This window comes from Brachyistius frenatus, unplaced genomic scaffold (genome assembly GCF_029030835.1).
Source record: "Brachyistius frenatus isolate BFR_SWC_R1_liver_20210118 unplaced genomic scaffold, ASM2903083v1 Contig_248, whole genome shotgun sequence".
Classification (NCBI taxonomy): domain Eukaryota; kingdom Metazoa; phylum Chordata; class Actinopteri; family Embiotocidae; genus Brachyistius; species Brachyistius frenatus.
The window spans coordinates 452925-474404 of NW_027210847.1; the positions used below are offsets into that span (position 1 = coordinate 452925).

The 21480-nt window shown below is 41.9% G+C and overlaps 3 protein-coding genes across 19 annotated transcripts in view; 2 read left to right on the forward strand and 1 right to left on the reverse strand.

The window, feature by feature from the left end:
• LOC138634092 (FRAS1-related extracellular matrix protein 1-like) overlaps window positions 1-11850 on the forward strand; it is a 245503-nt gene extending 233653 nt beyond the window's left edge. For both annotated transcript variants that reach the window (XM_069720711.1, XM_069720712.1), the window contains 6 exons: window positions 6031-6123; window positions 6718-6801; window positions 6924-7088; window positions 7607-7795; window positions 8006-8097; window positions 10417-11850. In XM_069720711.1, the coding sequence (XP_069576812.1) occupies window positions 6031-6123; window positions 6718-6801; window positions 6924-7088; window positions 7607-7795; window positions 8006-8097; window positions 10417-10639 (846 nt within the window). In that variant the 3' untranslated portion in view covers window positions 10640-11850. The remainder of the gene's footprint in view (window positions 1-6030; window positions 6124-6717; window positions 6802-6923; window positions 7089-7606; window positions 7796-8005; window positions 8098-10416) is intronic.
• On the forward strand, window positions 444-6024 carry LOC138634093 (uncharacterized). The gene is made up of 2 exons (XM_069720715.1): window positions 444-3366; window positions 3774-6024. Exons 1-2 carry the CDS (start codon window positions 544-546, stop codon window positions 4746-4748), a joined length of 3798 nt encoding a protein of 1265 aa, XP_069576816.1. The 5' UTR covers window positions 444-543; the 3' UTR covers window positions 4749-6024.
• Window positions 11851-15477: 3627 nt separating the features above from the next.
• Window positions 15478-21480, reverse strand: part of LOC138634094 (calcium/calmodulin-dependent protein kinase type II delta 1 chain) — a 42630-nt gene continuing 36627 nt past the window's right edge. For 8 of the 16 annotated variants that reach the window (XM_069720726.1, XM_069720725.1, XM_069720722.1 and 5 more), the window contains 5 exons: window positions 19817-19837; window positions 19461-19536; window positions 19248-19342; window positions 17942-18170; window positions 15478-17051 (listed from right to left, as the gene is read on the reverse strand). In XM_069720726.1, the coding sequence (XP_069576827.1) occupies window positions 17048-17051; window positions 17942-18170; window positions 19248-19342; window positions 19461-19536; window positions 19817-19837 (425 nt within the window). In that variant the 3' untranslated portion in view covers window positions 15478-17047. Of the gene's footprint in view, window positions 17052-17937; window positions 18171-19247; window positions 19343-19460; window positions 19537-19816; window positions 19838-21480 lie in introns of those variants that run through there. The other 8 variants (XM_069720730.1, XM_069720731.1, XM_069720729.1 and 5 more) reach the window with 2 other exon arrangements.

Sequence of the window (21480 nt, forward strand, 5' to 3'; positions counted from 1 at the left end):
GACAGATTTGTGTATCCCTTGGCTTTTTGAGGACAGACCAGCATCTCCTGGTTCGACTGCATCCCAAGATGAATTTAGACCTCTTTCACCAGACTCCCCCATTCCTCAATTCACACTGATAATACAAGAGTCATACATATCACATATGAACTCAAGGTCCTCCTCACCTGAATCAGAGGCTTCAGAACTAGAATATGCTCCTTTGATTTCACAGATGTTTGATTTCGAGGACAGAGCAGAATCACGCCATTCAGGGGTGTCTGACTCTAATGATAGATGTTTTTCTCCAGACTCTCCAGTACCCCAGTACACAAGGACTGAACCCTCTGTGTTAGGTGTGAGATACAGATCCACATCACCTGAGTCAGTACAGTCAGATGATGATTTAGAGACAGATTTGTGTATCCTTTGGCTCCTTTGATTTCACAGATGTTTGATTTTGAGGACAGACCAGCATCTCCTGGTTCGACTGCATCCCAAGATGAATTTAGACCTCTTTCACCAGACTCACCCATTCCTCAATTTAAACTTCATGAGTCCAATATGTCTCAACTAAGCTTAAGGTCCATGTCACAGCAGTCAGTATTTTCAGATCTGGAAATGGACTCACCTTCCCCAACATTCTTGGAAAGCAGACCTTCTTCTCTGGAATCTCTATCATCAAACAGGCTTTTAACTGATTCACCTGTACTGGACTTTGTGCAACCAGTGTTTGGATCACCTGAAACAACTTTTGGACGTAGGTCATCATCACCTGAGTCAACGTGTTCAGATATTGAATACATTGTAATAAGCCAAGGATCATGGGTTCATGACAATAGATGCTTTTCACCTGGCTCAGGAGCATCTGGAGATGAATGTCAGGTTCTTTCACCAGACTCACCCATACCTGATTACAGACCAGCAGTACGTGAACGTCTCATCGTAAATATAGGGTATCGGTCCTCATCCCCTGAATCCATTGATTCAGATGTCGAGTATGCTTTGAGTGAGTGTTTGATGTCCATGAGTTTCAGTGTTGAGGATAGAGCAGATTCTCCTGAATCAGTGGAATCAGACCTACAAGAGAGGCTCCTCTCAGCTGAGTCCATACCAGAATACAAACCCATGTCACCTGTTGCATTGATGTCAATTGGAAACGTTAGATCAGTATCTCCCAAATCTACTGAGTCACTTGATGAGCACAAGAGGTTGTCTTCAGATTCACCTCTTCCTTGGTTTACACAACATGTTCTTGAGACTGCAACAGTTGAAACACACTATGGGAGTTTGTCTCCCGAATCACTATTGTCAGATATAGACTGGGATTTGGCATGTATTTCTTCATTTGACACAGAAGTCCCCAACAAGAGGACACTGTCTACTCTGTCAGTGAGATCAGATGATGAATGTAAACCCCTTACCCCTGACTCACCGATACCTGATTTTACAAAGACTTTTATAGAGGATGTCATGACCATGAGAAGCATATCACCAGTAGAATTCTCAGATTCTGATGATTTGTCACAAAGTTCAGTTCCATTTTGTGCAGAAGAGAGATCAGCATCACCAGACTCAGATACAGATACAACACTGGCACCCAAGTCATCAATAAATGAATTAAAAGCCCCAGCTGTCACAGAGGCAACCATTGATAGCACTGCTCTATCAACAACAATGAAGCCTTTCTCATCTGAGGAATCAGCCATTATGGTGGCTGAGTATAATCTCGTTTATGATGCTGAGATATGGAAGTTGATTTCTCAAGTACATGATCCTCAGTATGCAGGAGAAACTTTCAGCAGTAAAACAGGATTTATGCAGTTTATTGGTAGCACAACAGAATCTGAGAGGAGTGTAACAGATGAACAGGATAACAAAGTAGAAGATAAAAGAGAGCCATATGCCACTGCCATATTACCACGGTCAGAGGTGACACATCAGTTCACTACAAAGGACACGGCTATAGATGATTATGTCAATGCACAACTCATATCTGACATACCTATTTCAGAGTCACCTCCACCAATGACTGAACACATTTCCTCTTCAGGAACAACTCCATACAGACAGATAAAGTACACGTTTCAAATTCCTGGACCTGAGGACCAAACAGAGGGTTATAATGATTGGGTGGTTTTATCAGTATCTGACATAGAGGATCACAATCTATGGTATTCACCAGAGTCCTTGATAGACTACAGACCCATGTCTCCCAATTCAGTCATGGTGACAGAAGCAAGAGCGCCATCACCAGAATCTGTAGCATCAGTCAATGAGTTTAGACCACTTTCACCAGATTCGCCCTTACCAGAATTTACAGTGGCATTGCCAGAATGTGTAAAGTTCCTGAGATCAACATCAGCTTCACCTGAAGCCTCAGCATCAGATATAGATTCCATGACACTGGATTTGGAGTTTGACTTTGTAGAAGGCAGGTCTTCATCTCCAGAATCAGGACTGTCTGTGGGTCAGAATGAGAAACACAGACCTTTGTCATCTCAGTCACTGCCTGAATACAGACCTATGTCATTGGAATCAGCCATGTACAGGGTTGACAAAAGAGCATCATCTCCAGAATCAATGTGTGAGTTCAATGAGAACAGGTCACTGTCTCCAGACTCCCCCATCCCTCAGTTTTCAGTATCACTAGAGGAGTACACCACGACACGTGGGTCATTATCGCCTGAGTCACTGAGTTCAGATTCCGAGTGCGAGCTTATGGTCACATCATGGAGAGCTGCTGACACTAACAGACCTTCCTCACCTGAATCCATATCATCTGTCAACGAGTTCAGACAACTATTGCCCGATTCACCAGTACCTGAGTTCATGAGAATATTGTCTTCTTATTATACGACCCCTGTTGATAGATCATCTTCACCAGTGTCTTTGTCATCAGACTCCGAGTTTGTGGCTCTACAGATTGGTTGTTGGATTGATGATAGCCCAAGACCTCTTAGCCCTGAAGCGTTTGAATCAGATGAGGAATTAGACTTTTGTTATAACGATATCGAGATGTTACTCTCAAACTCAGAACTTTTGAACCACGGGGCATCTCCTGTAATGCCCGACCACTCTTCATCATTACCTAACAAAGGGCCAATGGCTGCGTCACCATCACTAATTCAAACTTGTGAGAAACAGCCTGGCAAAGAAGATTTTAGACCTGAAATGAAAGAATCAGAATCAGAAGGTTTGTCATACAAAGAATGGCATGGATCAGAGGCTGGACTCTGCTCAACTTTACAAATGACTGTTGGTGAAGAAGACTTCAGAAAAGACTTGTCTGTGAAGCCATCAACGGTGAAAGATGTAAAAAGAAAGGAAGAAAGGATCCTTAACGATAGTGCTGGAGAACTAAAGAGCAAGACAGACTCTCAAAGGGTAAGACTGAGAGCATGACAGTCCAGCAAAGACTCACTTGTTTTTGACTAATTAGTAATATCCCACTTACATAAAAAAAACAAATAACTCTGAGTGATGCACAAGGACATGTTTTGAGGAACTAATAACGAAGTGGAGTGCATTAATGATGCGTTTGGGATGTGTCTGGAAACTTAAGATATTCTATTTTATATATCACTAATCACTCTCATTCAGTTCTGATTTATTTGGGGCATGATAAGATGTTTTAAAGTTGCATGTTTTGGCTACACATTATGAACTTAATAAGATGTTGTTCTGGATGAAAAAAATGCTAACCTGGTGAAACGTCGATGTCATTTCAGAGGTGCATTTCCACACTGGTTAATATTGAACTTACTCAGATCATGTTGACATTTTATTTACAGGCTCCTCCTGAGACATCAGGACAAACACAGTTTCAAACAGACGATGAGGTGCAAAGCAAGCTGTTTTCTGCTACAACATCGACACAGGATGCCAGTAAAATAGGTGTGCTGTTCAGTGGCGACAAGCCAAAGACACTGGTTCCACTGCAGCTACCTGACTGGAACTCGTACACTACCCACAGAGCGGTGACTCCTTTTCTACCGACACATGAGGAGACTTCATGTGTCGAGTCAGATGTGCCTCACTCGGAGTGTGAGTTGTCCCCGAAGGAGGCACAATCCAGTGAGCTGTTTTCCCCCATGTCAGCTCAGTTTCTGGTGCCACCGGACTACGAGGCAGTATTTTCAGGACAACAAACCCTCAGAGTGTCTGAATGTAGTAAAGCCTCCTTGAGCCCAGAGTCTCCACTGTTTAGTGAGTCCACCTCAGCTCAGGATGTGAACCAACCGACTATTAAGACGGAGTCTGAAAGTGTTGACGACTTTGAGTTTTCCCCAGACTTCAGGAGAGTCGTGTCAGAATTTGAGAAAGCAGTCTCCGAATTTGAATCCGGAGTCCCACTAAAGGAACCCAGTAAAGGCCCTGACTCTCCTGAGCACTCTGATTCAGATCTGGAATTCTTTGACTGCAGTCAAGCCTTCTCTGACTTCTCTGAACCAGAAGACCTAAACCAGAAACATGAGATTGCCTATAGCTATCACATCTCTGAGCCCCCTTCCCCGATACCTGGGAGTACTCCTGATATTGGCTTCCTGCAAGGGAGCGCTCAGTACAGTTCTCAACCCTTCCTCCGGGTGGAAGACTACAAGCGCTTCTCTTCTGGCAGTGAAAGTCTCGGTGAATATGCATATGATTCGGAGGCTTCACGGGAGTGTCAGACAAGAAGTGGCCTCCCTGTATGTGAGGAGCTTCCTTCCAGGGATCAGGCAGGGTATTATGATGATGACGACTTCCTGGGAAGGGTAAGAGGTTGAGCATGAGCGCAGTGCTGCACTGGTTGGTGTCTTACCTGGTTCTACCTGATTGCTGTGGTGCTGCATTCGAGACTCGGTAGATTAAACACACAGTTTGCACTGTGAACTAAAAAAAAGATTGACGAGTGCTGTCGTGTGCATGAGTGCCTCCTACAACAAAATTGCTGAAATGTCACAACTATTAAAAAAAACAACGTATTTTTGACATTGCTGGTGTGATGTATTTGCAGTTCCTCAAAATGCAACATTGGTGATATTTAAAGGCTGTAAAGAACTTTATCAAATTTTGTTTACATCTGCATCTCTTTGCACCATTTGCTTTTTGCTTGTTGTTATTGTTCCTATCAGTGTGTGAAATACCCTCAGAGAATCAGCAAGAACAAGAACATCATTAAATAGAAGTCAGATACAGCATCATACATCTTTTTGTTTCTTTTAAATCTTCTGCAAAAAAATTGACCGACCAGGAAATCTCCAAAGCAAATTTAGTTATTAGTTTGTTTTCAGATTTAAGAACCATTTCAGAGCTTTTTTCTATTGGACAAGGACTGATCATTTATATATATATATATTTATATGTTCTGGGTTACATCTGTTGGACTTTAATGCGGTGATAGTTAATGTAACATGTAGAAGAGTAGCACAAACATAGTATCAAGTAATTACTAAGCTGTAAAGTTGACATAATTACACAAATTTAATCATGAGATTTCATAGCACCATGATCAATTTCACATTTTCTGTGCTGTTGTGTTATTTTAACATGCAAACGTTACCGCATTATAAAATAAAATACTTGAGAATAATCACATCACAACACACCACAGTGAGAAATGGTTAATTCAACTAATAAAGCCAACAAGCTAAATAATAGTTGCTTTTTTTGTGTATATATTTATTGTAATAGTTCCAGTTAAAAAGTAAATACATATGAAATGTTTGTTTTGCACTTAACTATATTTATTTTTTGGATTTATTTCGGCATTTTAAACCTTTCGTACCAGACCCCCACACTGGTTCTGATTCTTGCATGTCTGTTTCAGTTGAACGTTTTTTTTTGCATCACTGTGCCTTCTCTTCATCTCATATCACTAGTGTGCGCAGCCATCAAATTTTATTTTATTCCAGCATTTCTAATCTGATGAAAAACCTTTTTGTCAAGCAAACATAAAAGTGAAGTTAAGAGGAAAAGAAGTCACAGCCGCTGCCTGCTGGAGTGTGCTGCAGTCACACTCTAGAGACTTGGTTTATTGACCCCTGCTGGTTGTGTGCTGTCTCCCAGGAGATAGCAGAGGAGCTAGGGATGCTGTCCTCTGATAGCTCAGAGGAGGAGGTGCTGACCACCAGGGTGGTCCGACGCAGAGTAATCATTCAGGTAAACGAGCATGATGCAGCTGTGCAGCCCTGTTGTAACGTGGAGTGAAGGAGAGTCAGTGGGTAGCAGAGTTTTAGTGTTCCTTGGTGTTTTACTGGCTTTTCTTTCATGCTGAACTTGACTTTCCAGGTTTATCTTCTACTACAGAACATCCTAGTCTTACTGCATTCACGTGGTATAGATTTCTCTTCTTGTCATGCAGAAAGTCACATTTTTTAAAGTTGAGTGGGGACTCTTTTTGCCATTTTATTGTTTTTTTATCATTTGTTTCTGCACACTCACTATTAATTGTGTCATCTCCGTGTCATTTTGTTATGTCACATACAGTAATTGGTAGACATAGTGTTGAAAAATCAAAGCAACAATGTGTGATGGTAAAGAGTTTGGTTCCCTCAGTGATACCAGTTGAGGAACTGGTTGACAACAGTGCAATTTTCACCTGAATTTTCTTTTTCAGAATGATCTGAAAGGTGCTGTACACATGGGGCTTTAAAATAGATAGTAGATTTGTTGGTGTTGTTATTCATGAGCTGTTTGATGATCGCTGCTGATGGATAAACAAGAACTGACTGCATGTGTTTTGTATTTCTGCAGGCGGATAACCTACCAGACATCCCACCACAGACAGTCACAGAGGAGAAGTACACAGATGAGCACGGCAACATGGTAGTTAAGAAAGTAAGGAGCATTCAACGATATCAGCAAAATCAAAATATCCAAACATGACCCTGAATATACCTGAAAGACAAATCTAAAGCAGTTTATCAGTGAAGCTATTGTCTCGCTCTCCTCTTCACCAGATCACACGGAAGGTGATTCGTAAATATGTATCTCCGGATGGCATGGAGACACAGGAGGTGACCATCGAGGGCTCTCAACAGGAGACGGTGCAGATAGAGGAGGGAGACACTGTCTCCAGAGTAGTGAAGAGAACTGTCCTTCACAGTGACGGAGACCAGAAAGAGGTCAGTGCCATCTAACTGCTGCTTTGACACGGTTTTATAGAGCACTTTACTCCTGACTATACTGTTTCACACGTAATACCAACCAATATCTAATCCTGCCATTCGCCATTGGTTGAGACTTATTTTTGTACATCCAGTGATGAAACAAGTTCTTTTGTCTCTTTCAAGAGCTGATTGAAATTTGGAAATGTCAACTTCTGACTCATAATATTGGAAATCTGCGTCCAGAAAACCAAGCAGATGTGCAGATGTCACCAAATTCGAGATGCTATAAATGCACCCATTAAAAATAGTGGCATTTCATTTTTCTTTGTTGCCAATGTTTCATACAAACCCACTGTCTCATGTTACATAGGGAAATGATGTTACATTGCTTTAAGAACATTTTATGGACGTGTATGCTTTCACTAATCCATTTCAAATAAATCCCATTATTCAGGTGCCATATTGGATTTATTGAAATTAGAAATGACTCCACTTTAACACAAGGAGACGTATGTATGCTGTTTTCTTTCCAGCTGACCTTTTGGGAGCCTTTGGCCCTGGGCGCTGCCACAGCATCGGAGTTTGAGGTGGAGCCGGTTCAGGGTCGAAAGGTCAGCAAGGTTGTCAAGACAACGGTGGTGAGAGGCGAGAGGATGGAGAAGCAGATGGGAGATCAGTCATTGGCTGCAGATCTCCCCTCAGCCAGAGAAGACTTTGAGAAGGTCAGTGTGTCCAAGCTAGAATATGTGAAACATATTCTATCATGATGTACAGTTGGGAGACCTTTTGTTGGTGACAACAAAATCACAGATGCGTTTCCACGTCACTTTAGCAACTACTGCCGAGCAGACCGTTTTGTCAGGTTTCTAGCGTTTGTCTTTCCATTTTCCTCCCTCTGATATCTCTCTCCTGCCTCATTCTTTCCTCTCCAGGCGTTGATATATGCTGGAGGCTTTGGGAGGGCACTAATGCCTCACGTAGTAGAGAAAGAGATTGTACAGGACGACGGTTCTGTGGTTAAAAGGTTGGACTGCATGGGAGTGTGTAGAAATGATAGTGAAAATAGGGCTGTTTACTAAGCGGGCATTCAGCAGAAATCGAAGGCATGGTGTGTTTTTTTTTTTACTGTCCTAACCTTTAATGTTACAGTCCACACACTGAGTGCAATTTTTTTTTTTTTACTTCAGAAGACAAACAGATGAATGTTAGATTTAATACTACAGAGCTATTTTTCGTAGATTTGGCCTTTATTCTTGCTAGTTTCATTCATTTTACTATTTTTTTTTTTTTAATCAGAAAACTAGGCTGCGATCCAGGATGCAACAACACAACCTTAGAATGAAACCTTTCTAGCAGTCAGACAGGTTCTTCTACGATTAGCAGACAGCTTCCAGCGTTTTTCAGATCCTTTTGTTGGCATGAGACACAATTCGAGTTCAACGGTGCAGTCAGTGCTTTGCTTACAGCCCATTCATTTCAGGGTCTTTAATTTGTATTGCTGTCAGCCACAATGTAAGTATTGGTATACGGCTACTAGGGGGCACTAAAGATGCACAATTTCTAATGTTTTGCAAAGTGAACTATTTGCTACAGTTATTTTCCTAATTGATTGGCATGGTTGATCAAATCTATGAAAGTAAAAAAAAAAAAACCAGGTTAAATCATGATTAAGTAAGAAATGGCAGAAATAGGAGAGAGGAGCTTTTTCATAGTTCCAGAGTTCCCCGTAGTACCCCCTTGATTGTGACCACCCTGCAGGAATTGATGATCATAGTTCTCGGAAGGCCGTTGTAAGGGACTTTTCTAGCTCCCCCTTTGGGATAGGTACTTTCCCAGGAGTGCGGTGATTGATGTAGACCGGGGGTCTCCCACCTTTTTTTCCTACTTTGACAAAATGGAAACGCATGAGGGAAACTCATGTTTAGTAACATTTACTAACACAAAGATGAGCTCCACCCAAACAGCTGAATACGTTTTTTTTTTTTTTATTTTTTTACATGAACAAGAACAAAATGATACTAAACACACACATTTTGTATCACAACAGCTTAAATTCAACAGCATGCGCATGCTTTTTATGTATGGATTTTTTTTTAAATATTTTTATTGCACGCAATTCTTGTGTGGCCAAACTGGTTTGAAAAGTGTCAAACAAAGCATTCTGATATAAGATTTACCGGGAAAAACAGTGTTTCCCCTTCGACCAGGACCCCCTCGCCCGTCTACTATAAAAACCTACTACATGGCTGGAATATGTGTGAAACTGCGGCTTTTGACGTGTAAAGTTGTTGCACTGAGCCAAATTGTAGTGTTACTTTGATTTCTCACTCGCTCAGTAAAAGACACCTGCTTTATAGCTGCGGCCAAAAACATTATATTTATGTTATTTACCTAATTTATGAGCACTTGTTTCTCTCCAGCTCAGTGTGAGACTCTCTGCTGTGTTTCTGTCCTCTGGTCTAACGGAGCTTAACCTGGGGGAGATGGTCCACTCGTTAATCGATCTCGTTGATAGCACCGTTACCTCGGACGGGTTAAAAAAAAAAAATCGATAAAAAAAAAAAAATGCTGAAATGGGTAGCAGTCAAAATACCTGGGCGGCCTGCCCGGGTAAGTCTATGTTTGGGAAGCACTGCATATTGTTCGAGCCTTCCGCCATCTACCCAGGTCGTGGGCTTCTAGTTTGTGAGCTATGGGTCAGAGACCCCTGGTAAAGACATTCTGTAATATGATCCAATGCAGCACTGGCAAACGCCACGATAAATCAAATTCGTGTAAGCCGTGCAAACGACAGCTCAACGGCTCAATAAGAGTCTTAAGAAAATAGAAGAAAAACATGGACGATTGGACCCGTGTTGTTGCATTTTGTGCAGAACTGACGTTGCCATACCAACTGCCATCCGGCCTATGCCTTAACATGAGTTGGATGTGCAAGTGTAAACGGAACAAAAGGTATGTAGTTCTCAGGGCGCTGGGAACTACATCCTCAGGGAGTCACCGGACGTGTTTTGTGTAATTATTATTTACTATTACTATTATTATTTAATTTCAAATATCAAAAATAAAAACAGTGAAAGATTTTTTTTCTATTAAAATTGATTTTGCATAAGAATTCATTCTAGAAATAGTTAATGAAAGTTCTATTTAGTTGATTAACTGAGTTCGTTTGAATATCGGCAGCCCTGGATCTTCACACAGTTACAGACAGAAACCGTTGAACTGCAGACATTATTGTCCTACATGCACCCTGCACGGTGAACCGCTGGTAGTCCGTGTTTTTCCGTGACCGTCCCTCAGTTGTTAGCTCGGGTGTGGCGTGACTGTTTTTATTTTGTTCCTGCAGAAGCCAGATGCGTAAGTCACGAACCCAGAAGAGGACTGTGGTGAGGGACGCCCGGGGGAAGCACATGCACCTAGAGCGCCTGGACGACACCCCAGATGCCCTGCAGCCTGACGCACTGCAGCAGCACCTACACCAACTGCTCCAACGCTACTGTGAGGATGACCAGGAGGAGGAGGAGGAGGAGGAGGAAGGAGACCAGAAGGAGAAGGAGAGCCATGACTGAGCAGCTGCTTCCACTGATCCCCTCCCTACATCTTCCACTGAAGCCTTTGGTGACGTTTGATTCCTGGGATCAATATGTTCCACCTCCCTGTCTCGTTGTCCTCGCTGATCGCCAGAGTGAAGCTCTTCTTTGGTTTGTGAAGTCATGAAAACAGTATTTTTGTGCTTTAACACTTTTCCTTTGCTATGATTGTGACCAAAGATAGCACCCTTCCTTGTTTCGGATCGTTTTTTTGTTTTTTTGTCGGTGTTACCCTTCTTTTCACCCCGTGGCTGCTGTGGTGCGATGAAGGTACGACACACCAAAGGTGGATCAGAGTCAGAGGGGGCATCTCGGATGTTTCGCCTCGCACACGGGCCTCTTCTTCAAGAACTGTTGTATACACTTGTACATAGCGGACATTAAAAAAAATTGTGCTTGGACTGGGGGAAAAAAAAAGTTAAAAAAAAAAAAAAAATCAAAGCATTTAATACATTAGCCCACCTAAACCTGCTGTACATGCACCGATTAAGCTGGAGAATGGCCACCGTACAGAAGAGATTGACGTTACACAGAGAATAAAGTGTAGAGAATGTGTGTGTGTGTGTGTGTGTGTGTACCATCATAAACTCTTTATAACAGCCAAAGATCAACCTGCTGATTGGTTTAAAAAGGCTGTGTGATCACGTTTTGTCTTTCCATGATGCATCTGCTCTTCTTTTGTGTACGTGTCTGTCCCTCTGACGTGTGTTGTGCATTCACATTTGATCTGTAACAGAGCCGCTCCTCTGTTTGTGTACTGTATATACAGCGTGTGTATTGACAAAGAAATAGTGATAAGGAATGTTGTGATGCAGGTGGAGCATTCAAACCCCCCCCCCGCTGTGCTCTGAAGGTGTTTCCCCTCCACCTTCACATCTTCTCCTCACCTCAAACTGCAGCAGCGCTTCTATAACTTCCGAAAGCCTTTTAAAAGGATTTGGCTGTATTTTTTTTTTTTTTTTTCTCATTGTCAACAAATCTTTTGAAAATACCAAACCAGCTGTGTGCATCCAAAGCCAGATATATCTGATGCCTTTGCACTGTCAAGCTCGTGCATTATAACAGTGGCCATGTTCATGGTAGAAAACGTGTATTAATCCGCCAGTTAAAATAGTCCCTAAGGCGCGAAATCCTGCCCCAGAGATTGAAAAGTTCGAGGTTAATTGGATTGGAAATTGAAATTGAAAATACATTTTAAAAAAAAAATCATACTTCGGCTGAATAATTAGGTGAAAACAACATTATTGGTTTAGGAAATAACTAATTCTACTTAAACCTATAAAACTTTAGTGAAGCTGCTATCTGCTCTGAATTGTATTTGGAGGAACTTGGAGGTAAAATGAGCCCAAACAATGTCTCGCTAAATTGCTCACATTCTTATTTTAGCCACTTACCGGTAGTTTAGGTACTGTTTTGTAACTAACTATTTATTCATCAGGTGTGTCTAAAGGTTCACACTTTCAGTAGCAATCCGTGGTCTTTGGGCTGACAGCCACAGGGAGTCCGGACGTCAGTCGTGAGAGCTGTGCTGACACCTGCTTGGTTTTGGTGATTTCGTGACAATTGTTGACACTAAGAAAAACTATAGACCAACACCAGACTTATCCTTTGCATTTTTAAGACACCGTGCATAATGTAGAGGAGCTTTGATTTTTATTGACGTCGTTGATTTGAACTTTTTTTTGTTAAACTGTTGTCAAAGGATTGACTTAAAGTCCATGTCAAATCCAAACAAAGGCCAACTTTAGTTCTAGCACATCTGTATATCCTTATTTATTTATTGCCGTCGATTTGTGATCCCTGTATACTCCAGCATTTGAAGCTGAGAGTGGCGTGTGTGTGTGTGTGTGCGTGCGTGTGCGGTGTGTATGTTTCGGTGTGCATTCTAAAGCTAAAAGACAACTACAATGATTTTTTTTTTTTTTTTTTGACATCATAGACAAACAGTTTTGTTGATTTGAAAGCTGGCTGGAATGTTTTCCGACCGATGACGCGCGTTTGGTGTCCATCTACATTTCACACTTTATCTGTGTAACAGTACGATCCTCGCGTCGCCATTTACTTTGAGTGTGATCCGATGGAAGAATAAAAGAAACGTCAAAAAAGAGACCACCGATTCGTTAACGAGCATCTTGTTTCCGTGGTGATAACAATATATACATATTAACAGTGAAAATATCTATGCGGGCGCATGTATGACTTTATCAACAAAATTATTACTGAAAGATAAACCTGAAACGCTAACGTGGCATAGCAGCTGCAGTGTGTACACGGCAGAACAATAAAACTGTACATGTGTTAAATGGGAGGTGATGTCATTATTTCGAACAGCAGCTGAAAGTAGTTATACCCTTTAGTGTCGCAGTGCCGCGTAGCAGACCGTCCTCCTTCGTGCTGTGACAGCCCTGGAAAATGATCTGACTGCAACCATATATCACTGTGCTATAGGGGGAGGGGAAAAAAACAAACAAAACAACAACCTTACGGTTCGTTTGTGATTCTTTAAACGAATCACAATCGGCCTGCATGAGTTCAGCTCCGCCCAGGAAGTAACGAAGGTGCCCTTGCAACGAAGTGTCGCGGTGAACTTCTTTTACATGAACGTAGCTAATTACGTTTAACCAAGTACTGTACGCAAGTACAGTTTAGAGGTACTCGCGCTACACTTGAGTACTTCAATGTCATTCTACTTTATATGCCACTCGGCAAATTTTTTTTTTCTGACAGCTTTTGTAATTGGTTACTTTTGAAAGGGGGGATTTGACACAATGGATAATATAACAAGCTTTTGAAATATAATATATTGTTCAAGGGATTGAAGCAATGATTTTTTTTTTTTTTTTTTTACCTTTTTTGGCTTGTGACATCTTATAAAAAGCAGTGTGTGGGCGGGGTCACATTTCTGATGTCTACAACCCGTTAGCAGCTCCACCAAACAAAAGAGTGCAATAAATGTTCAAATGATCCAATATCAGTAACAACAGCCCAATAAAAATACTATTATTCTGAACGGAGCCATTCTGCATGTTGAGCATTTATACTGCTTCTGTAGTTTTACGCTTTCAAGAAGAAGTAGTGTATGCGCGAGCTTTTCATGTGCATGTAAAAGTAGTGTGTGCCTGAGTTTTTTTTTTTTTAATGTTGTATGTGAGAAGTTGTGGTAACAGTAGTTTATGTGCGCGCTTTCTTGGTATATGGCCTAGACGGCATGCAAATATACTGCTGTGAGAGTTTAAGTGAAAAATGAAATAATTAAACTTTTGACATTCATTTATTTTTTTTTGACTACGGTGAACAGATCAGTAGAATAAAAATATTTCAGACGGTTTTGATGGGAGCTCAAAATTTGGCCTCAACCTCCTGACGACGGCTGTGTGACAGCATCTTGACACAAGTCTGACTGCGTCAGTTCACCCGTCTGACGTGACATAGTCTCTGTTGGAATACTTAATAAAATAATAATGAAATAATGAATGAAGTTACAGCTGTTGTGCCATGCATGTCAAATGTGCGCAGCTCTCAGTTTGGAGACGCTTATGTGGATCCTGCTACTGGTCGATGCTGCAAGTAGTAAACTCCCGGATCAGGGGGTGCTGGACTTTGTCCTTTTCTGGAGTTGCCCGGGGTGAGAGGCGCTGTATGGGGATACTCATGAACCCCCAGCTGAGCGCCGCTGTATTGGGAGTTTCCGGGGGAATGAGAGGGTCGCCTCCATGCGCCTGCGGGTTTGGGGGAGGGGGGGGGAAGGTTCTGACCGTTGTTTGTGCTTATGCACCGAACACCGGTTCGGAGTATCCGGCCTTCTTGGTTTTGGTGGGGGATAGTCCTGGAAAGGGCGCCGCCTACCGACTCCATAGTTCTCCTGGGAGACTTCACCGCTCACATGGGCGACGACGGAGAAACCCGGCAGGATGTGATTGGGAGGAACGGCCTGCCCGAATGGTGTTTCGTTGTTGGACTTCTGTGCTGGTCACCGGGTTGGCCATAACGAACGCCAGTTCTTTGAGCACGAGCACTTCGAGGACCTGACCAGCATGCCCCCTGAAGAAGAGGTCTGAAGAGGAAGTTACTCTGGTGATCTAGCCAGGTTAAAAGAGAGCCACCTTTGTGACAGTCAGAACTTTCGTATTAATATACCTTGCATCCCACTAATCTCGCTTCAAAGCACACCGCTCTGCTAAACCTGTAAAAACCTGGATAGATATGGATCTATTATTGGTGAGTCTCATTAATGGAGCCCGTTTAATCTGACATAAAATTGTATTTTATGGACATTTCAGTTTGTAATAGATGTGAAATTGTAGAAAACAACGTCAGTGAAGCAAAACATAACATATATGAAAGGCGATCTGTGATTTTGGAGAGGTGCCTTCCCCAACTAACGTCACACAAACTGTGACTGGTGCACTCTGTAATGTTTATACACCAGTATTGGTGCTGAAATGTGGGAAAATCCTGATGTTCAGAATTGTTTATCACTGTTTTTTAAAGCAGGAAATCCTGTAAATCTTTGTGGTTATGCAGCATGCATCTGTGGATCATGTAGAATAAACAACTGCTTTCAGCAAGGCTTTTGAGTATCTCCAGGATGATCCTGTACCGCAGTTGTGGAATTACTGGTTCAGACTAAAAATCTGACCTCTGACACTGACTTAGTTCTGAAGCCGTACCTATCACAATGTTACTTAGTGAGTAATGCTCTGCTAGAAACTTGAGGCACAGTCATATTTCTAACAAACGAACAATTGCTCGAGTTGATTTACTTGATCAAGACTCTGATGCGTAGATGCAGTGGTGACAATACAACAACTGAAGACTTTGGTCATTTGGCATAAGTCACACTTTTTATTTGAGATTTCTTAAACATACATCAGGCTTGTCCCATAATGGCGATATTATCTACCAGCTTCTCATCAGGAATTTAAATGGATTTTTAGAAAGATAAAAACAAAGTGTGCTGTGTCGGACAAATGTGATTAAACAAAAGAAAATACAAGCCATATCCTCAACAGTTCAATGATGTCATTATTTAATACACCAAAAAAAAAAAAAAAAAATCCTCACAAATAACCAGGCCAGACACCCCGTGAATTTGTCTTCAATCGTGACTTCTGCTCGTTTCGCTTTGATTCTGAAATTAAACTATTTTTGTTTCCCCACATATGTCACACCACCCTATCTGTGTTTAGAAATCTGGATCTAACAACCCTTTTCTTGTTTAATCTGACTGACACTCAGACATAATTGTGTATCTTAATGAAATAGAATGGCTTACTGCTCAGTAATTCTGCTAATAATCCGGTCCCCAATGAAAAACGGAGCAGTTGAACTGAACTGCGAATTTGTGTCGTTGTGAACGTCGTGACTCTAGCGTGGTTGCGTCCAGTGTAAAACACGGTGCTGTGAAATACTGGCCTACACCAGTCGAACAGTAGGAATTGGCCATAAAACACAAAGGTTAAAATGGCAAAAGAAAGTAAAGATAGCGAGAAGTGGAGGGACAAGCATCGATATCACAATATAAAACGTAAACAAAACAAAATAGAATGATACAGTTCACATATTTAGCTCCTTATTGTATGAACATATGATTTGACTGGTAAGAGTCAGAGAATGGCTTTTAAGAACTCAATTTCTACACTTTACATTCTATCATAAGAGAGACTAAGAGACTGCGCTGTAACGGTGGACGACCAAACAGGCAAAATTAAACTCGTTTCAGTTGATTTTCCCTTTAAAACATGTAGTTTTGATTCCTAGGAAACATACTGGTAAAACCAGTGAACAGTAAAATTAGTCAACTCATTCTGATCGCACGGATGCTGCGAAAGAGCAAGCAAAGAGAGAGCATTTTAACATCGATTACCAAAACCTACACATTACCAAAACAAAGCAAGCTTGTGTCTGAGCCGAGATAAATGGCAATTCTGAAAAGATACGGGAGTAAAAAGCGGGGCACGTGACATATTGGTCATCGTGCCAAAAGGTAAACACATCACAGTAGCGTGTAATGTTCAAACGAAACGGGCGGCTCCCGTGAAACCCACTTCTATTTAAAACATACAGATCTAAACAAAGAAACCCAACTCGGAATGATTAAACATGCTGCGGATGGTGATATCCCGATATGAACACCACAAAGTCTGACTACAAGATATTATGGTCAAAACCTGAACTTCTCTCTTATCCGTCATCTGTTGTTTGTTTGAAAGTTGTAGGATAATCTTCAATCCAGCAGCGGCAATATGTAAACAACACACTGAGAGGGCGGAGCTCGAGCAAATGAGGGCGGGGATTGGTTTAGGGATTTGATGGACTCGTGGTAGGCGGGGTCTGGTCAGCTGACTGCTGTAGGCCGGAGGGTGTTTGTAGTCGAAGATTGTCGTATTAACTGCAACACAGATAACATGCGGATTAATAGTTAGAAGAAAAATGCCTCCATCTTATTCCATTTCATCTTTTTGTTTTTCCTTTTTGCTTGGTGGAATCAAACGCAGCACTGAGATTAAAGCCCTTTTCACTGTAGGTCACAGATTTCGGGGTAATCAAGCAGCAACCAGCAGTGACGTCGCCCGTTGGCTTTGTGAACGGCCATCGTGAAGCCTCGGGTTCAGAATTTGGCCGGTGACATCTTGCTGGTTCGAAACGGTTTGGAGCAGGAAGCGACCATTTTTTTGGAGGAGCTGGCAGGGAGCGAGCGGTGGTATCTGGCTCTTGTCTGTTTGGAAACCTGACAATACGACATCCCACCCACCGATAGCTGTCAATCAAACGGACACACCCCCCCCCAAAAAAAAAAAAAAAAAAACCCACACCTTTTTGAAGCTTATTTTATTATCATATATTACTTATTAATGACAGGATCATTTTCAGACGGAAAGCTCGAAGACTAACGAGAAGGAATGACTTCAGCTAACAACACCGAGATAACTGCTGGAGAAATTGTATTGACAGAACTTTACGAGGCGAGTTGAATGGGAGCCTATGGAGCCGGAGGCTTTTTGGAGCCAACCTTCGGCGGCACTCGGTTGTATTGCGGCTCCAGGCACTTAAAAGCATCAGCCCGATTTTTCAGAGCCGGAAGCTACGGCCACTTTTATATACAGCCTAGGAATGTAACACCAAATTGCTGGCAAGCTGCCTGGACGCAACAGTGACTCGCTATCGCCCACTAATGTACAAAGGCGTTATTGAGAGACGGCATTCACACGAGCGGTGATTCGTAAGAATTGCATCCAATCCGGACAGGAAGTTTGGCATTTGGGGGGAGGGGGCGCTCACTTGGTGGGCACGGTGGGCGAGCCGGAGCGGTGGAAATGGATGTTCTGCCACTTGCTGTCGCGACGGTGCCAGATGCGGGTCTCCTCCGACTGCATGGTGCGAGGCATGCCGTTGCCGTCGATGTACTGGGTGAGGCGGATGTAGGCGATGCAGGCGGCCTCGTCTCCGATCAGGTGGACGTGGGGGTTGAGCAGGATGGTGTGGATGGGCTGCTTCCCCTTAGACAGGGCTGAGAGCAAAACAACGCTGTTAAAACGCGGTCAACGACTAAATCTGGTCTACATTTACAATGCCGGTACAAAAAAAAATATCATTACTCATAGAAATGAGAAACAAAAACTGAAAGTGAAATGAGGTTCTCAAAACCTCTGCAGAGACATGTCTCGGTTACACAAATTCCAGCCTCTCCGTTTTATATCTTGTGAAACACGACGTTTTTGAATAATTAGTTCTTGAACTTGTGATGGACAACTTTCATTATATCACAACATTTTACAGAATTAATCAATTAATTGTAATAAAAAAAAAAAAGAAGAGGAAACTGGATTATTCCGCTCTCATTGTAACATTTCAGAAATGAAAATACAAAGTGTAGTTGCCTCCGCCTAGCTGGCATATTTGTCTAATTACTTCTGTTTTTGTATTTAACATGGTATCTTGACGACATGTTAACATGTAGTTACATTTATTCGTTACATGTACAAGTAAAGTTATGGTCAGCGGGTTTTGTTATGGTTCCTTAAATCTTTTCGTTTTGGATTATTTCAAATTGTAAGATTACATCACATTGGAACATTTTAAATATTTTTCCATTACCTCCAGCACAAATATGAATGAAAATAAATCGGACGCTGTTGTTATCAATGCTGTCTCTTGCTATGTATTTGGAAGCAATGAAAACACTATTAACCTTATACTGACAAGATAGCGAAGACTGAGTGCCTTCAAATCTACTCACTTAAACGTGTAAAGACATAAATAAAAAAAAAATAAAGCAGCCGGACACTATATATCGTAAAAAATAATAACGTTTGAGTACTGATATATCAAAATGATGGAAATGATCAAGTTTACTGAGGAAAGAGTTTGAGAGCTTTAAATATCTTTTCAAATAAAACCCCAAAACACCTGCACGGCTAGGTATCGCAAGAAGTGAGTAAACTAACCCCTTTAAAAAGTCAACTTTGTACCAATACAGTCCAGTCTTATGCAACCTTGGTCTTACTGTTTTAATTACCGTCACAATCCAGAAAATACAGGCGTTAAGTCGGACGCCTCGCAACAGCATGTCCAAGAGAAACTTTACCGTTCTCAAAGTAGAAGCGGTGGAAGTCGGTGCCCTCCACCAAGTTGCCCAAGGCCTCGGGCTCAAAGGACGTGAGGCCGGGATCACATATCTTCCTGAAACAGCACACCAGGCAGCCGCATTAGAGTCATGGGAGCATGTAGTGTCACAGGATACTAGCGGAAGTCTTTCAGGGATTTGAATGATGAATTAAATGAAACCAGTAGAACTAACGTGTAGGCCTCAAAGTCGCCGTTGTTGATGGCCTCAATCAGCAGCTCGGTCACTTTAATGATCTCCTGCTTACGAGCTGAGAGACGGAGACACAGACAAGGCACGGGAAAGGTATTTTAGACTCGATCCGCCAGCACCGGTATGATGAACAGAAGCACAGATTTATCAAGGTTAAAATGGACCAACGTGGAACACGGGGACAACATTGATCCAACATCACAACATGAGCATGTTCAACGACGGAGACACGTCATTTTCATAACCACGAATAATACTGTGTCACGTGGAGATGAATGAAGGAGAGGCTGGTAGTAAGTTAGTCAGCATGGTTCAACATATGACAACATCAAAATTACCTTTCATGCTAAGTAGGTAAGCTAGGAAACAATGAATGGAAAGAATAAGTGCGGATGTTCTGGCTTTAAATAAATCCACTACTGACAGAGGGTTATAGTTTGAAGTCACACACACACACACACACACACACACACACACACACACACACACACACATTTTTTTTTTTTTTTTTACCTTGAACAGCTTCATGTTGACTGTCGTTGCAGGCTAACTGAACATGTACAGTCTGCTGCTGAGCAACAAGCCCCTCAAGGGACACTAAAACCAAAACACTAACGGCTGAAAAGAGAAACATCGCTCCTGCAGGAACGTTCTGCCTGTGTCCGAGACGAAAACTGGCAGCTCCAGATCCAGCAGCAGGCTTATGAGAGAGGCAGGAGGAGGCGGTGTGCACATACACCGACGAGATCACAAACAACATCCTCTCATCTCATTGGCCGTTTCCGCAGAAAGCCTGACACAGCAAAAACACAGCGCATCCGCTGCACTCGTGCTGGACTTTAAAACCCTCACAAATAACAAACTGTGCGCTGGCGAGGCTTACAGGGACGCTCCTGGTAAGTTTGCTTACGTGCCTTGAGGGGACAAAAATGGGCATTTTAAATAATCTGTCCAAATGAACAATGAAGACATACCGGGAGCAGTTTGATTTTCACTGCCTTGCTCGAAAGGAACTTCAGCAGGAGGAAATGGAGCTCAAACAATTAACCGAATAATTACATACCGTTCCTCAAAGTAAGGTACCTTCCATACCTTGCTTTGAGGAATATTAACATTTGTTTCCTAAATTTGGCAAATTTCTCAAATGTTAAATGTTGTCCAAAAACACACGTTCCGTTGGGAGTCCGAGTAAAAACAATGAAATCCGAAAGAAACAAAACCCTGGCGGGTACAACTCCGAGCACACCAGTGGATGTGACAATTACAATTTTTTTTAGTTTGACCCAAAATCTTTCAAATGAAACGATCTGAATTTCAAATTCATTTCATATTCACACGGAGACCATAATCTATGCGCAGGGGGTACAAGTATTCACGTTAAGGGTGTCATGACAGCTTCTGATCAACAAGTGGGGCTATCGCACAGCAGCTCTGCACTCAGACATAGGTGGCGTTCAGTTGAACCTTTTAATACACTGGTATCATATCCAAGTGCCACATGAACTTATTCCAGTGCACATGACATTTTTTTTTTAAATAGAACATGTTGAGCAGAACCGCTAAAAGAACGGCGCTGAGCTTCAGTGACTGAATCTACAGGTAACTCCGGGTGCCATGTTTCTTTGACGGTTATTATAAACTTAACCGCAGTGACTGACGTGTTTTAATGCAGTAAATTTAAGACAGAAAAGGCAATGTGTTGAGTTTAGATGGTGTCTTTCAGGAATACGTATAATAATCTCGTGCAGATCAAAGAGTTAAAAAGCTACCGATGACAAAACGATTATAAGTCACAGGGTGAACCTACTTCTTCAGTATAATTAGCAACATGCTAACAAGCATTTTTCTCTTCATCCTCTGAACTTTTTCTAAATTACTAATTTAGAACTCATGGCAACATATTACAATTTTTAAGGCTACCTTTTATTCTGCGGCTGCAGACGAGTTTCATTCGCAGAAATGTTTCCGAAGAGTAAAAAGAAGAATTTCAGACTGAAGTCTT